This window comes from Sphaeramia orbicularis, chromosome 6, assembly GCF_902148855.1.
Source record: "Sphaeramia orbicularis chromosome 6, fSphaOr1.1, whole genome shotgun sequence".
In the NCBI taxonomy this organism is placed as follows: domain Eukaryota; kingdom Metazoa; phylum Chordata; class Actinopteri; order Kurtiformes; family Apogonidae; genus Sphaeramia; species Sphaeramia orbicularis.
In genome coordinates this window covers 34,436,194-34,454,644 of record NC_043962.1, presented here as the reverse complement: position 1 = coordinate 34,454,644, position 18,451 = coordinate 34,436,194, and the positions used below count along the sequence as shown (strand labels likewise).

Below are 18,451 nucleotides of genomic sequence, written 5' to 3'. Positions count from 1 at the left end.
ACCAGTGAAGTTGGATAATGGATCATCGAACTATTGAGAGGCATCTGGCTGCAGAAAATGCATACTGTGCATTTAAGGATGTGTTTAATTAAAAGATCCATACAACTGTTGGACTATCATCAGCAATGCAAATTTTGTTGCTTCTTGTTTTTCTTGTTACCACAGATATTGAAGCCAACATGGCAATAAGCCTGACCAGTAAGATATTTACAGCACAGTGGGATTTCAGAAAACAGTCAATACCTCAAAATCAGATAGCTTGGGTGTCTTAAACAAATACACCATAAATCAGAGAAGTATTGTTATGATGGAGAAAATCCCCATATTTTTGTAGAGGCACTTATACTGAGCTAAGTGGAAATTAGTAAACAAACTGGTAAATTCTGAATCCTTGTGTTTATGGTGCCAACTTATGTATCCCTGTTCTAAACATTATCTCATTATCTGCTGGTGTCTGGTGTCTTCACCCACTCACACTGCATCGGAGTAGAACTTGATGCTGCAGAAATAAATGGTGCGCTCGAAATCCTTGCAACAGAAATAGCAGCACACCTGACAGAATGCAGCTGTCAGTCGGAGCAGAGACGAGATATTAACTGACGGCATTATCCTAGTCTTTCAGCTTTGCCCTTCTCGCCGTCTCTCTACCGCTCTCCGGAGAGCAGAAGGGAGCAACAGACAGGAACAGAGAGGAGAGACAGATTATGAAGCAGGGCAAGGTAGAGAGATAGACAGGGAGAGGGAGAAGGGGGGGGGGGGGGGGGGGGGGGGGGTGAGAGACAGAGCCCATGTAGGGTGCTGAGCTGAAGCCCTGTATGTGGCCGCCAGCAAGCACCGTGCACCACACTTACGTCATGAGCATTGGTTACCATATGCTGGCGCCCCTTGGCAGAGCTATTCTCAGCATTTAGTCGTTTGTGTCTTTTAAACACACACACCTATCTGTCTCTTTCTCTTCCTAGGAACACTGGGATCACGCAAGTGGAAAACTGGACTGAGAAATGCTTGCCGGCGAACAGCAACTTATGTAATAGACGGTAGGTAGGGCAGATACGGTGCAAACAACACTGCAGGAGAGTCTCAAATGCAGATGGTACAGAGCAGTATGACGGTTTGTTAGGAGCATGTTGGCTTATTTTCCCAGAGACGGCTTAATCTCATTGATATTGCAAAAAAATCCCTTTGCCTCTTTTAATCTTTTTGTGTCATTTGCAAGCGATGTAGGTGGACATCTATTACGACTGCCAAAGCAACAGCATGACTGGATTTGTCAAGATAGAGGAAATCTGGATTACAGAGCAGAAAATCGTGTACACTGCAGACCTTTGAATGGCCTCTATAATATTACAAAGATTTTTTTTTCAGGGCTGATATGGTAATCAGAGCTAACCGATACTGGAGCCAATATACAGTATATGTGTTGTAAAAATGAACATTTTGGCATCAAATTTAACACAGACTCCAATACAAACTGCCAAGAAAAAGCCCTTAAAGGTATAATATTAACAGTTTTGCAATAAAATATCAAAGACGTTCAAGTAATGATCAAATTAATTTTACAGGAGATAACAACCCCTTCAATTTGGCTGTTTGGTTTAATTGTTACTAATGTTATTTGCAGATATTTCTGATGCTGTGACTGCAAATACAGTGCAATGCAAAAGTCTCAGGCAAGCTCTCTAGCTTTGTTGTTTTTGTAGGGTTGAAAAAAGAAAACATACTTCTTTCTCATTCTCTTTAATTCAGATAAAACAAGAAAATACAGGAAATACGAGCACAGCCTTAAAAGACCCTGACCCCATGACAAGACGCAGAACAAACATTTAGAAACATCTAACATGTGTTCAATGAAACCTCAAAAATGAATGCAACAAATCTCATATTGTTTAAACAAAATGGGTACAATCATGGTTTATAGAAGCTTTATTCTCCCTGAAAGTTTGGTTTTTAATGCTACAGGATTTTGATAGATAGATAGATAGATAGATAGATAGATAGATAGATAGATAGATAGATAGATAGATAGATAGATAGATAGATAGATAGATAGATAGATAGATAGATAGATAGATAGATAGATAGATAGATAGATAGATAGATAGATAGACAGAAGCTTAATACAGAAACTGAGAATTATCTATGTGCAGTCATTACATAGAACTGTACTTACTTACATGTCATCACTAACATCATGAAAAACTGACTGAATCTGCTGAAAGATCTGCAGATTTGTTCCTGTGTTGCATCAGATTTTCAACACTAATTAGTGAAAACATTTCCCATGATCTCACACTACTTTGTGACCCAGTGTAACCACATTGTTTCATAGATTTCATAGCTACAGTTTTTACATTTTCACTGCATGCAGTTTTATGTGGTTACCAAATGTCAGTAGAAATGAGGCTGCGACACAACACACTACACAAATTTCACATAATCACTCAAGCATGCACAAATATTTCATTAAAGATCATATTAGACTTTTTAATGTTATCTTGTGACAAAAAAACTTAAAGTAGCATTTCTCATACAAGTTAACAGAATTTTTAAAATAGACCCAAGCAAATTATCTAAAAGTTTATTAAGTAAATAATGTCGGTGTTAGTAAAACTAAAGTACAAAGTAAAGCTTGAATTTGTAGTGAAGTTTTCCTTCCAATTAGCAGTCTCAACACAGCAGCACCAGACTGTGGTGCAGGAAGCAGCCTCTCAGCATGCTTTAGAATAGTGACTACAAACAGAAAGAACAGAGTATCACATTTCTAAATCAATTTATTTGATCAGATGTTGAGTATCTATTATGGGTGGCAGATGGCAACGCATATTACGTAGGTTCGTACTCTTAGCATCATTTAAACATCTGCAGCACATCTAACAAGCCATGAAAAAGGATTCATTTTTCAACTCCTACAGTCCTTTGTGAATCCCATTTTCTCCAGCTCTCTGTTTAAATAGCTGTGACAAACTGAATTATGCATAGACACATCCCAAACTGTTCTATCTCAGGCTGCATATGGACCCAATTTAGCGTTTGCACATTCCCAGACATATTTACCTGTAAACATCCCTGCCTTTGTGTTCGGGGAGACACAACGGCTCATGTGCTCAACATCACTTGTCACTTCACACGGTGACACGACTTTGAGTGGCTAAATAGGAGTGTTCTACGACACACGCAGACTCACCAGTGAATGAGTGAAGGAGCTCATGGACGACAAAGTTGCATTCAAGGCGAAAAAAAAAAACCAACTCAAAATCAACTCAGAAAAGGAAAATCGGTGCAGACATACTGAGAGCAGCTTTGTGTGTTTATCCCACTGGGGTTTCCAATGAATATGCATAGGTAGGTTTGCTTTAATGTAACAGCCATGCTCCCACAGGTTAAATACTGACCTGAATGTGGGCAAAATCACACTAGTTCACTTCAAAGAGTATCTTAATAGCTTTTTTTCTTTTAGAAACCCTTTGATGGGAACCTTAGAACACAAGTAATGAGACACAAGTAGACACTAACATTATTACTCATATCCACAGAGAGCAAAACAACAGTTTCCGAATATTCTTATTTGGTTGGTGGTGTGGTCCACTGCCCCTTAAGACACGATTCAACCCTGATGCTCGTTGTCTGTTCTTAGCATAGGCTCTGGGGCTCTGTGCGACACTGTGGCTGGGTACTTCAGTGACTCACATTGCTGAAACTGGAAACAAGAAGCCCAAGGCTAAGCATCGCATTGTTGAACAGGGATGGGAGTGGCAGCAATAGTCTCAAAAGCCACTTTTACACAGAGATTCCGGAAAAAAAGGTGAGATGGTGATCCCACCTTTTTTCCACCATTGATTGATTTCCACAGCCAAGCCAAAGGAGTAACAGAGGTGAGACAGGCTGGACTTTTACACAGCGGACCTGAGTTCCGGAATCAAAGGCGCGGTAATGCAGCTCAGCGTATAGTGTGACGTATAACTGGTGGGTCGAAAATACTCCAAGCATAGCGGTGTTGCTAACCTCTCCAAACCTCTCCACAAATATTAGTATGGATAGAGTCCTCCGCCCGATGTGACAACAGCTTGTGGATCTAAGCGTCTCCCCAGTCCGACATCTTTCCGGTCGCGTTGATATGTTTGTTTACTGTACACGGCCCGCACTCATTTTTAAATCCCCTCAGCACAGGGGTCGCACATGCAATACGTCATCAAAACGTCACACCTTGGTTGCGGAATGAGAAGCGTTCCTTTTACGTAGTGTTTCCGAATCATGAGTCCACCTTTATCGCGGCTCTGTTACTACCTCCAGAGGTGTTACAAAGCTATGATGAAGGTGGAACCAAATGATCCACCATTTCATTTCCACAGATTATGTTCTGGAATAAAGCTGAAATATTCCCATAACTGAAGTGCTGTGGAAAAGGGGCTACTGTCTCAGTGACAACATGGGAGGTTACACGTTTTCATACTCGACATTTCTGATAGACATCATCCTCTTTGTGTGACTCATTATCACCAACACAGGGGAGTTATTGTGGCATAGCCTGCTTATTTTACTGTTCAGTAGATGAGGAAAACATCAAGCAGATGAAAATTACACTGTAGTGCACCTCATTCAAAAGGTGCTCACACTGGCACAAATTTAATGGTCCACTGTGTAAAATTCAGGGGGAGGTGATTGAGGAAAATGGAGTATAACATTCAGAATTTTTTTTTCATTAGTGGATAATCACCTGAAAATAAAAATTGCTCTGTTTTCATTACTTGGGAAAGATCAATTTCTATCCACCATGGGATCAGGTTCATATTGTGCAGTCATGTTTCCAGTCGAGCTTCTCCTGTTTCCATTTTCATCCAGAGTTAAGTGTATTATGTCAGCTGTTATGTTGGAATTTGGACCAGAGTTAAAGGTCCAGTGTGACAAGGTTAAGGGGAATTTAGGCTGATCTTAATGCAGAAATGGAAAATAAAATTCATAATTATTTTTTCATTAGTGTATAATCATGAAAATAACAAAAGTTGAATTTTTACTACCTTGGATTGAGCTGTTTATATCTAGAACGGGAACAGTAACCCTCCCCCACCCCCATATCACACCATGTATATATGCAACCACAAAGTAAATATGTAAATACCATTTAAATTTTACATTTTTAAGAATGTTTAATTCTACCTGCCTTTCCCTTGCACTGGTGTGTTGCATGTTGCTGCTGTCAACTGTGAAATTTCCCCATGGTGAGATCAATAAAGTCTTATCTTATCTTATCTTATCTTATCTTATCTTATCTTATCTTATCTTATCTTATCTTATCTTATCTATCTTATCTTATCTTATCTTATTTTATCTTATCTTAGGTCACTGTATAAGGAGTCCATCACGTTGCATCACCATGTTTCAATAGCACCATATTGTAATTCAAGTGGTCTGACAGGACATGAGGATTTCTGCATCTATCCATTTCTTGTACTTCTAGGCTGTAGAAAATCTACAGATGTAGGTTTCGCTATCCATCACAGGATGAAATGACATCAGATCATCTGTATTTATATTTAGTCTTTTGTTTTGGACCAAAAAGAGAGAATCACAGAAGGTGTATGTGTTCCAAATGGCATTTCCCCCCATGATATTGGCTCCTGTAGCCCAAGAAAAGAACACTATACCTAAAAAGCCTAGAACTAATAAATAAAACAAACAGACTCACATGTGTGCTTTTTTTTTTTTTTTTCGGCTACCGTATGGGAGAGTGGATCATGTCACCCCAATTAACACATCTCAGCCCTGGTTACTGGTTTGATATACTTACTGGTTTCTTTTTCCTCACATACATTACAGATTTACTCAAACCCAAGACATTATTATTATTATTATTATTATGTTCCTCTGGTAGAACCCACTGTTTCAGCAGTGTTCAACAGTGACCTGACCAGCAGTGGAAACTCCTACCTGAGGATCTAAGGAAAGCGAACACCTTAAAACCTTCTATTTTTATGATGCAATGACCCCTTTCATTTCACAGCACTTTGATTGTGATTGGGGGTTGATCTTACACATTTTTTTAAAACTTATTTTTACTTATTTTCTTTTATTATTATTATTATTATCATTATTATTATTATTATTATTATTATTATTATTAACAACAACAACAATAATAATAATAATAATAATAATAATAATAATTATTATTATTATTATTATTATTATTATTATTATTATTATTATTATTATTATTATTATTATTATTATTATTAAGCTAACTATTTCCTGTATATCTTATGTGGTTTAATAGGTGTCTGCTTTCATTTCATTTTGTAAACTGTTACTTAACATTATTATTATTACTTTTACAAAAGCCATTTTTACAATAAAGCTGTTTACTGTCTATTTTATACTCCCATTTGATCTTTTTTTTAATCCCCACTTGGTTTTAATCATGCATTCTTTTACTGTTTTCAAGTTATTTCATTAGAACTTTGCGCATTGTTTTATGGATTCAGTTTATTTTTGTGTATTATTTCATGAATGACATTTTCACAAAGTGTGTTGTATTTTATTTTATTTCCTCTGCCAAAGAGGTTATGTTTTCATCGGGGTTTGTCTGTTTGTTTGTCTGTTTGTTTGTTTGTTTCTTTTTGTCTGTTAGCAGGATAACTCAAAAAGTTATGGACGGAATTTGATGAAATTTTCAGGAAATGTTGATAATGGCACAAGAAACAAATGATTAAATTTTGGTGGTGATTGGGGGGTGGGGGGGGGGTGGGGGCACTGATCTGCCTTGGTGGAGGTCTGCGCTCTCCGAGTGCTTTTCTGTTTTGTTTTGTTTTGTTTTCATTATTACCAAGTAGGTTATGTTTTTGTTGGCGTTGGTTTGTCTGTCTGTCTGTCTGTGTGCAAGATAGCTCAAAAAGTTATGGATGGATTTGGATAAAAATTTCAGGAAATGTTGATACTGGCACAAGGAACAAATGATTAAATTTTGGTGGTGATTGGGGGTGAAGGGAGGTGGTGGTGGGCACTGGTCTGCCTAGGCGGAGGTCTGTGCTCTCCAAGTGCTTCTAGTTTGCTTTTGTGTTAGAAAGGATTTGTGTTTCTCAGAATGGACAAAGCAAATGGTGGGTATTTCTTGTCAGCTGATGTAGGGGAGTGTGAGATGAGAAGAAAAAAAAACAACCTGTTTAATGAATCTAAATGAAAATATAAACCTCAATAAAGGTCTAAGCCTCCCCTTAGAACAGAATCCTCATATACTTAAGGACACATCTGTATCTGCTAGGACCCAAAGAATAAATCATCAACTCTATCATTTTTTTATTCTAATTTGTTTGTAATCCATGCCATTCTTATAATTCAGCTCTAGGGAAAATATGTTTCCCACTTCACCAAAAGAGTCATTCCACTAGCATGTAGTCAAATGATAAATTAATCCACTCATTCCCATGGCTGGTCCAGGCTCTAATGAAGTGTGGGCAGCATTAACCATCTCTTAACTGCAGACAATTAACACTTCTATCTGGTTCCAAAAAAGAGTGAATGAGGAGCAAAGAAGGATTATACTATGACAATGATAGGCCATAATTGCATCCAGATAAATGGGGCAATTAGGAATGTATGATCTATATAGGGGAAAAGTGAAAATGTGTCATGGTTTTACTAATGGACTAGGTTTACTGGGCTTACAGAGAACAAAGAAAATGTTATATATTGACGGATAACTGCATTCTAAAAAAGTAAAATTGTTTATTGTGTTATGTTGGTGGTGTATTTATTATAATAATGAGAAAAAGATTAAAAATTTCACAAAGCACATAATACAGGAGCTGAACGTTCTTTTCGACAGCTGGCTGGACTGAAATTTCTGACAGTTCTTTAAAAAAAAATATTTCCTACGTGTCAAAAACAGAGTGGAAATTGGAGCAGGAGAAACTTTTAAAACTGTCTCCAACTATCTCCCCTGGAAGATGAGGAGCATACTTCTTCAGATGAGCTGTCTACAGTCCAAATCTATTTCTGCTTCAGTCACCGGCAAAAACTTGCGGTAGCGAGAAGGGAGCAAGGAGCTTTCAGACATCCTTTCTCCCTCTGTCAATATCTTAACCAATTTTCTGCTCAATAACACTAATAGTTTACATATCAGTTGAATTCAGGGATTGGTAGATGCATGAAGTGGCTTGTTTAATAAAATCATTGTCTCCAGCCAGGGCTAGTTTTGGGGAAAGTATCGGACCCATCTTGCAATCCTGGAAATGATCTTACTAGAGAAACAGAATGTGCATTAGGCGACTAATATGTTGTTTTGATCAGTTTTTTCTCACCTTAACTGGTTTATTGAGATCATGTTGGACCTCTAATTTGTGAAATATCCAAAATTAGCCGGCATGTTAGCTCTGAGTGTATCTTCAAGGGGCGGCCATGGCTTAAGAGGTAGAGCGGGTCGTCCAATAACCAAAGGGTTGGTTTGAATCCCGCTCTATCCTAGTCGTGTGCTGTTGTGTCCTTGGGCAAGACATTTCACCCTCCTTGCCTCCAGTGCTGCTACTCACACTGGTGTATGAATGCGTATGAATGGTGGTTGGAGGGGCTGTAGCTGCAAATTGGCAGCCTGTCCCAGGGCAGCTGTGGCTACATATGTAGTTTACCACCACCAGAGCATGAATGTGTGAGTGAATGAATAATGGATCCACTGTACGCGCTTAGAAAGAAAAGCACCATACAAATCTAATCCATTATTATTATTATTATTTTTATTATTATTATTATTATTATTATTATTATTATTATTATTATTATTATTATTATTATGTGTTTTTAATTATATCTATGGTTTTACATGTTTATATCTCAGCTCATTAAAGGCATTACACCAATTCTGAATTCAGAACTAGAAAACATATATATATCTGGTTAAATAAAGGTTAAGTTAAAATTTACATCTATCTATCTGATCCTGTCTCCTTGGTGTTAATAGTCAATGTATTGTCGACTTCAAAAGCTTTTTTAATCTTTTCTACTTGCCAAATGCTTTATATTCAGACAGACTATGTGCTCTGACTCTTAATGTCCACACAGATCACTCTCTGAATCGGTGCCTCATTACTGTGCATTGATTGGAGTTGGTATTGGAACGGAGTGCTCAGAATGCCCACAGGTGAAAGAGGACATACAGTAGCACGGGCAGAGCATGCTGTGAAATCACATAGTGACTCCAGTGATATGAGGTTGACATAGGAGTTAGCCGTGTGCCTCAATAATAGATGTAACACTTCAGGTTAAAGCAGAGGTGTGGAGGTGGATGGCGGGAGAGGGAGAGGGAGGAGTGGAGCGTAAACTGCAGTGAGCAGAGCAGGAGGGAGTCAAGCTTGGGTAGAGGGCTTACGTAACAGGTCCAGATGCGGCCTCTATAACTCCACAGAGGATAAAGATTGGCAAGGGCAATGGGGATCTAAAGAGACCTTTGAATTAAGTCAAAACACTGACTGGGCCACCAGTTCAGGGACGACAGCAGTAAACAGCCACAGCTTAGGCAGGACTCTACTATGGCAGCCAATGGAGCACATCCCGCCACATAAATAGTAAGGATGTGGAAAGCACCACGCTGAACAAGCACAAATTACAAAAGCATTTTCTGTGAAAACAGCTAAATGAAATAATAAAAAGATTAAAATGATGAATATTTAAAAATGTTAAAATATACATTTTCCCTCAAGCTGCTACTTTCTAATACATAAACCCTTAAGGGCTGGGTAAAGTTACGCAAGAATTACTGCAGCTGACAGAAACTGTTGCAGTATGAGTGTGCAGAGTGTGCTTCTCTGTGCATGCATTTACACACATCACACCCAAAAATATGCACTCATACTATTGCTGTCCATTACAGATTGCCAAGTTTTTTTCATGTGTCACAATGTCCTTCCTATAACCCTCTCATCCCTACCTCTCCTCTGTGGAATAAATCAGCAGCCCTCCCCGCCTGAGCTCTGGCCTGAGCCAGGCCACTTCTGAGATCATAGGGATTAACTCCAGCAAATCTATAGCCCACACCCTGCAGGGCCACAGGGACTATGAACACAGAAGAACCATGAGAATGACTCCATGGGCGTTTGTATTCTACAGCGCTACATACAAACTCACAAAGTGCTGGTTAATTAATCAGCATTGATCTGTTTGGATTGATGTACAAAAAAAAGATCTCAGGGCCTTTAAATTAAAGCAGCTGTTTTGCATTCACAAATAAAGTAAAAATTTCCTCACAGCACCTGCCTGTGAATGAGTCAAAACATGCACATGAAAAACACACATCAACAATATGTGCATGTAATCAACTGTGCTGACGTGTGTTCATATACTTCATCCACCCTCTCCTGCACCAGAAGGACTTTAAGCTACAGTGCAGATGGTTTTCAAGAAGACTCATACCAGCTGTAATTAGATGGTTCAACTGGCCGTATGTCTCATTATTTTATAAGCACGCAAATGGAAGAGTTCATTTAGAAGCGATATTCGGATACATACAGGGACAACTGTTTCATATTCATGTATATTCAGAAGAAGAAAGAGTGTTGAGCAGAAAAGACCAAACCAGACAGAATGAGAGCTGCAGTACTAAAGTGAGTTTGTATTCCAGAGATCACCCCTGTCTCACCTTTAAATGTTGAGATGTCTTCTGCAAAGGTGCCATGTGTCGATTAGTGCAAAAAGCAACGTTGTGCATCAAGTTGATTTGATTGAAAAAGGTTGCGGGTCAGCACATTCACTTTCAGAACTTCTCTGAACAGACCCAGTGAGAATACAGATGGGCTCTGCAATTTAACCTAAACCAATTGTCATTACCTCTCCACGTCTCTTTAGCACCTGACTGCTGATGTTACACCTGATCGTCAGGGTGGATTAAAGATTCTGATGCCTCCTGAGGAACTGTTAGCAACTCTGCAGGGTGTAAATATTTCTGTTACATAAAAATCTCCTTGTCTTGTCTTATTGTTATTCATTATGACATAGGAGCTCTGTTTCCCATTGTCTCCTATTTTCGCAGAGGCTCACTGGCTGGTGTTAATGCATCTTACTGTAATGGCAGAAGACAGTGTTGTCACATGTTGCTTCACTACAAATCTGACACAGTGGGTATCTGACTTCATGTGAAGTAGAGAGACAAGACTCCCTTTAGTGTATGGAGCTGCAGCTGCTACAAAAAAATGACTGGAGACACCAAACTGTTTCCATTATAACACTGGTTATGACAGTGTCCAAATGGCCACAGACTGCTGTAACACAGCAAAACAACTCCTATCCTGCACTGTATTGACCAAACAGGTGTACCAGTTGACAGTATTCACTGCTCGTTGGCATGTACCTCTGTTCGTAAACCTACATTTCCGAAGACAGAAGCTTTTAGAGATGCCTAGCTGAAGGACACAGTTTTTACTTTAATGATGTACTGACTAAACAACCACTTATTATCCATAATAGCTAATCCAGTACTCAACCTTTTGCTGTGTATGCTTTTTAGGTTCTAAGCGAGATGGAAAATTGTTGAGCTCTAATGTCATTTTGTAAAAAATAGAAAACACTACACTTAACCTCAGGGTATTTGCCTGATCTTTCAAAGTAACTTCTTCAAAGTCAAACCAAAGTGAAGTGAACTGAAGTATGGATAAATTATAATTCACTTCAACTCAGTATTCTAGGTTCATTCTTCAGGGTAAACACAGCGTAAGTAGCTGTGAAAAGTGGCCAAGTTTACTCTCGAAACCTACTGCGACGTGAAGGAGGTCAATGAAGGATAAATGGCAAAAAAAAAAAAAAAAAAAAAAAAGTTAAAAATGAAAAAAAGTTACTTGTGTTCTGCTGAAATTAAGTATGTAAGCAAAGTCACTGTTTACTGCTTTGGAATCAAGGCAATTACAAAGCTCATCCGCACTTCATGTAATTAAAGTGAAGGTTTTTGTGCATTTTTCTATACAGTTTGTTCATTTATATGCTAATGTCTGCCATAACTTAATGTTGTTTAGGACTGGTAACTTGAGGAACTTGTTTCTGAGATATATGCACAGAAAAGTTCATCAAGCCATGGGCAAGACGGCTTATGCATATAAAGGATGTGCATATACTATAGCTAATGAAAGGACTAAAAGTTTGGATGAAGCACACAGAGACAAACCCACAAAAACACACAGCCGAAGCAAGAGACAAAAGCAACATCTTTCCTATCCTCAGACAAGCACTAATCTGCTTTTAAGGGCTTGATTGAGGTACACAGACAAAAGCGCCCATTTGCTGCATTAACTCAAAAGACCTGGAACACCCAGGTCTGGTCCTACTGCAGGGAAAAGTGAGGCACTATCACTTTGGGCTTCATCACTTTCCACCTCTGCATTCAACCAGCTTTTAATGGCCCTTTCAGAGCATTTCTTTCAACAGGATTAATGGGCAATGCAAATGAAACCCTGCCAGAGAGAAACACATATGTTGAGACAAAAAGCAGCAAGAGGGTTAACTTCTAAAACTTTCTGGAGCTCAAATATTTCAATTATTTATCTAATAATTCTAATATATTTCTGGAATAATAAGGACATAATGGCATTAAGACATAAAACACAAAAAGTAGTACATTTGGATTAATGGACCATAAAAAAATATGGAGTTTGTGAGAGTAACTCCTTAGACAAAAGCTGTCACACTGAATTTTCCTTCCACTCATCATCATCAGAAGTCATGCAAATATTCTATGAAGCACAGACCAGTGCACAAACTAAAAAGTTATCCCTGAAGTATAAACTACCAACTACATCAAAGAAGCAGCAGAGGACGTTCCCAAATGCAATTTTGTCACTTTACTTGCCTATGAATTTTAATGAATCCCCCCTTAATTATTTCATAAAAGCTGCATTCATGCGCCCAAACCCACACAGACAGAACAGATGTAAGAAAAAAAAAGTGGGAAAAATAGAAATACAGTCCATTGAAAAAGCATTCAGTTTGTAGCTTTTCCAAATAGGCCAACCACTGTCTGCTCACTTTTGCGAGCTTATATCCTGGTTACTCACAGGTATGACTCATACGTGTTTGAGAAGAAATAATCATATCAAATACAACAAAGGCTAGTGTCCCCGGCAGAGTGTGAAGACAGGGAATAAAACACTAACGTAATTATCATCGACCTCACAGTCCTCTTGGTTAAATGGTGAAAAGACCCTTGAAGAACCTTAGTCACAAAGCGGAAAGGAGGGGAAAAGGACTGGACAGCACATACTGTGCACACAGAAAAAAAGTCTGTCAGTGGAAAAAGACTGGAAGGAATAAGGGGAAGAGAGGGAAAGAATAAGATGTAAGAAAAGATACAGTAAGGTCAAAATGAGCAGGTGAAATCAGTTAAGATACACAGAAGGGTGAAAGGAAAGGGCATGTGAAGGTAACAGCGAGAGATAACATAAAGACGCTTGTGCATCATGCATCTTGCTGTGCTCAGCGGAGTACAAAAATCACATGCTTACATCTGCATGGCATGGACTTGAGCAGATGCACCGACAGAAATAGCTCTAGTGAGGAAAGTAAAAAAAGGATAAAAGTCCTTCTAGGGCATGATGGATGTTGGAGCACTTCTGCACTCAAGTTCATGTGGCTCCGGAAGACATTTTGAGAGTGACTCCACTATTACACTTGTGTCCTGGTGTTTTTGTCGACTCATCAAACATTCAACCTTTTTACCTGGACTCCACAGAAAGATCTTTCTCTGCAGACAGAGATGTGTGCATTCTAACACCAACTAATTCACTGGAGAGGAGCTCAGTGCAATGTTGTGAATTTGTTATGCTGTTAAGTGAATGTCCACAACCTCCAGTCATCAGCCCAGGGGGATTTGTGAAAGCTGCTTCAAGAGAAGACTGTATCACTTAAGTTATGTACTGTATACTTGGCCAGATAGTACAGTGTGACCTTGGCATCTGAGTCGCCACTATACTTAATGAGCCATGGCACTGTTATATGCAGTTTTATCATCATTCCACGAAGCACCCAGTATAAATCTTTGAAGACCAAAGACAACGGAAAAATGATGCAATTTGAGCTGAAAATGAAAATACCAAAATCACCTGTAATGATGATTGTTGAAGCAGAGACAAAGACTGGTGCCACAGAGGAGAGAGCACTGCTTTGAATACTGAATAGGACTGTCTCTCTTGTCCTTGGACCAGTCCGGCAGCATTCAACTGTATCCATTTCATTTCAATCTTAGTCAGTTTCTGCATAAATGTATCTGTGTGGACAAACGTGAATGAAGAAAAAACAAACTGGATTCTGTTTACACCCAAAGGCAAGTAAGAACACAACTGTTCTGGCTATTTGCACCCAAAAACACACTAAATATGTAATATTATATGTAAAGTAAGGGATATAAGGGGCTGGATTCCTTTATGAGACTCGAAATTTGTATTTTTAATCACAATTTTCAATTTTATATCAGATGCATTTTGGTGATGTTTTTCTGTTTGGTTATAAAAATGTCTTAGTCAACAAAATTAAATGATTAGGTTTAGGAAAAGATGAAGACTATGACATTGATTATGTGTTGAAAGGCGGGTTGACCACAGAAAAATAGCTTCAAATGATCTCTGCCATTACTGTATATATGAATCAAAGTGGTTCTAAGTAGCCACATGGGACATTCCACCACGGATTTAAATAGCGTGGTTGACTGCAAACATTCAGATGCAAATAGTATCTAAGAGTGCGCCTTAGTCAGACCTACCATACATCACCATCATATAAATGATCTGCACTTCCCTTTCAAAACATCCATTGACAGTAAGGAGGCTATTACAGACGCCATTGGGCCACCTGTCCTCTGCAGGGCTAGCAAGTGAAGGCAGTGTGAGTTTAACCTTCAGCTAAGTGTAATGAAGTTTGACAGTGCTAAGCAGCCAGGCCTGCTCATTAGGCATCCCTGTGCCAGCTTGCCGTGGTCAGGGTCTCTCCTCTTGGCTTTCTCTTTCATCTCTTAGCCGCAGAAGCACAAAGCCCAGCGGTCTCCTCATTAGACAGGCTTATTGCGTTAATTCAGCCCAACATAACACACTCAGCTGGACTTGTTCCAAATAATCCCCCTCATTTGTGTTTGTTGCACACAGGAAGCCCGCTGAACACTGGTACAGCTGAGAGGACTGATGTTTGGCAACGTTTGGAATCTCTTCATTTGATGGAAGCCTCCACTCACACTGAATGACATTACCCCACAGATACAGTGACAAACCAGTGCCAGCAGCTGAACCACTGACCTCTATAACATTTAAACACCAGTGAAAACCCTCAGTTCATATCAAACAAAAGCACACATGGACTTATACACCTGTTGGCTGATACAGTAGTAATAAAGTTTATATGTTATGAATTAATGTTTGTAAAGAGACAGGGCTAAAGGGACAGATAAAATCAATAGGTGAGGCAGTTCTCAAAAAACTCAAATCTGCTGTTGTCCATAAAGTTGGAACAATTCTGTTTTCAGACACATTCCTCTTTTATTGCCATGTACACACATCTGTAATCACCTTTGACCTGGTACAATGATTACATACTGAGTCCCAGTTGCACTTTATCTGTCAAGAATAGATCACATTGTTACAATCATTTCATGAGAAGCGGGAAAAATATTTTATTCCAACTTTATGAGAAACAGTGTGAAAGGATATTGATCATATTTGCACATGTATTATGAGAATTATTTTGGAATTCAGGTGTATTTTTTCTTTACACTATGCATTGTACACACATGGATGTATACGCATAAATATCTATGAGTAGATCTATGTTGAAGATGTGTAAGTGTAGGTATATGTCAGTATGTTATATAACATATGACATGTTACACATTTCTAGACTTTTCTCCTTCCACTTTATGAAGGTTATTAGGATTTTGTTGGTCACAGTGCACTATGGTGGGTGTTGAAATGCATGCTGTTACCCATAAAGTTACAGACACATTCTTGTTTTTATTCCTATTTCTATACATCAGTAAGCACCTCTGACCAATTACATAATGAGTCCCAGTTACACTTTATCTGTCATGAATAAATCCCATTGTCAAATTGTTTCATGAGTAGAGGTGAAAATGTTTAATTCCAACTGTATGGGCAACAGTGTATAAATAATGAAGAAAAACTATTTTTATTATTATTTGGTCACAAAGATATTTGGTATGCCGTCAACTAAAAATGGTAGAATTTGGAGGTCTGTGGTGCTCGTGAAATGAATGTGTCTGAATAAAAGTTTTTGACTCTGGACAAAGAAACCTAATTTGATAAAGTAAAAAAAGTCAATGATCCTCGTGTTTGACCATGTAGGGCTGACTCTACAGATGAGAGATAAAAATGTAAAGTGTGCATGTAATATATAAGATTTGAAATGGAATCACTTCAGACAGAAACACAAAGTTATTGTTTTCATCAGATGGCATTGGTTTGTTTCTGTCAGAAAGTCTCAGAGCAGTGCCAGCTCTTCAGCACCATGGACAGCGCAGTGTGTTCAGCACAGTTGGCTGTCAGACCTGGACACTGCTGCTTATCTTCACATTGGCTGATCACACTAATTAATAATCTAATCAAGTAATCAATCAAATTCAGACCTGTTTTCAAAGAGACACTCATTTGGTACGAGCTAGTGATATTTATGCAAACTCTAAGTGCTCTGAAAGATGATAGAAGGACGTTGTAAATAAATAAATTTGTCAATAAAGTATTAACAAACCACCACTTCACATCCCACCTCTGACACCTTTGGACACTTACCTGACGCTGCTTGCATCCAGCCACAGATTTTATACACGGTGGAAGTGCTGAGGAGGAAGAAGAGACTGAAGCAGCCGATGCAGGTGACGACCAGCATCATGGACATTCCAATGAAGAAGGAGGCGGCCTTGAACGCACCAGAGGGGATAGCGGAGAACTCAGTGAAGCTACCCTGGCAGGCCAGCTCTCTGGAGAGTCCGTCTCCGATGCAATAGTGGAAAAGGCCGAAGTAGCCGGCCTGTGGCGTATCCACGCCATCGCCGATCCAATAGGGTTGTGAGAAAATGGTCACATTAACAATACCGAACAGGATAGTGAAGATGGCCCACAGAAGTCCAATGACACGAGAGTTGCGGACGTAATTGGTCTGGTATAATTTCGCAGCTTCTGCAGATGGTAGCATTGATGCGGCAGTTCCTGGTATCATTGTATGTAATCCCGAAAACTAAATGAATGTTGCGATTCGCCCGAGTATAAAGCGAAGACTGAACATTTACGGTGAGCAGTTTTTGTTTTTTTCTTACACGATCATCCCCAGAAGAGCGAGAACAAGCGCACAATCTATGTTTATACAAGTGATAAGAACGATCAACTCATCACGCTACACCCCACATTCAGACAGTGAACTAAGGGGCTCCAAAGCAGATTACCTGGACCCAGATATGACCGATAACTCTGCAAAACTCAACGGCTATAGGAGAAACAGGCTGCCTCCCACTTGCTCCGTTTAGCCGTCAGACGTGCTCATCGCTGCCGCACCGTGTCGCTCACTGATGCCCTTGGAGAACCTCGAAAAAAAACCACGAATTAAAAAAATATCTATTATTCACCCAGATCTCGGATTGACGGTATATGATGCGCACATAGCCTATCCTTACCAGCCCCGACAGCCAATAACAATCAGGTGTTATCAAATCTCCAAAGCAGGTCGCAACCACTACCGCGTAACAGCCCAGTAGTTACAGATGAACGCAGCTCACCGTGATAGCAATTTAGGAAATATGACAGCCTCTCCGGGATCGTTAAACGGGAATTTATTCTCCGGTTTTATGACAGCATCGCCGGTTTGCTGCCAGTGATGCTGAGAGTTGGAGGGAGGGGCTCAGACTGTAGACGCAGAGGCAGCCTGTGATGTGCAAACACTGACACACACCTTCCGGCTAACGCTGCGTCAACATCCAGCAGATTAATCAAACATGAGGGCAGTTTGAACCATCCCAAAGACAACAGAATACTCTTTGCATCTATAAATTACAGGCGTTTTTTGGAATATAATCAGTGTAAAAAAAAAAAATTAAAATTAAAATAAAAAAAAAGGAAAATAAAACGCCTTCTTGGAAGTAGTCGGTGTCAGCGTTACCTGCCGCGTTAAAGACGCAGCCAACATTGCCTGGTTTCATGAAGTGCTCTGCTTTGCTGCCGAGAGGTTATGTAATACTTCATGAAACTGCAGAAAAGACACAGGCTGGTTCAGCTACGGCACGTTAAAATAAAAGATCAGCCTGTTCTTGTTGGAAATCACTGTTGGGCTGTCCAAGTCCAACATTAGGTTTGTTGATTCAATAAAGTTCTTATGACCACATACAGTCGTGGAAAAAATTATTAGACCACCCTTGTTTTCCTCAGTTTCTTGTTCATTTTAATGCCTGGTACAACTAAAGGTACATTTGTTTGGACAAATATAATGATAACAACAA

The 18,451-nt window shown here is 39.2% G+C and overlaps 1 protein-coding gene across 2 annotated transcripts in view; it reads right to left on the bottom strand.

The window, feature by feature from the left end:
- Positions 1-17,962, bottom strand: part of LOC115420665 (LHFPL tetraspan subfamily member 3 protein-like) — a 33,350-nt gene extending 15,388 nt beyond the window's left edge. The window contains exons 1-2 of one of the 2 annotated variants that reach the window (XM_030136089.1): positions 17,633-17,962; positions 16,755-17,542 (exon numbers count right to left, since the gene is read on the bottom strand). In XM_030136089.1, the coding sequence (XP_029991949.1) occupies positions 16,755-17,181 (427 nt within the window). In that variant the 5' untranslated portion in view covers positions 17,182-17,542; positions 17,633-17,962. Of the gene's footprint in view, positions 1-16,754; positions 17,543-17,632 lie in introns of those variants that run through there. The other variant, XR_003935578.1, reaches the window with a different exon arrangement.
- Positions 17,963-18,451: the final 489 nt, after the last annotated feature.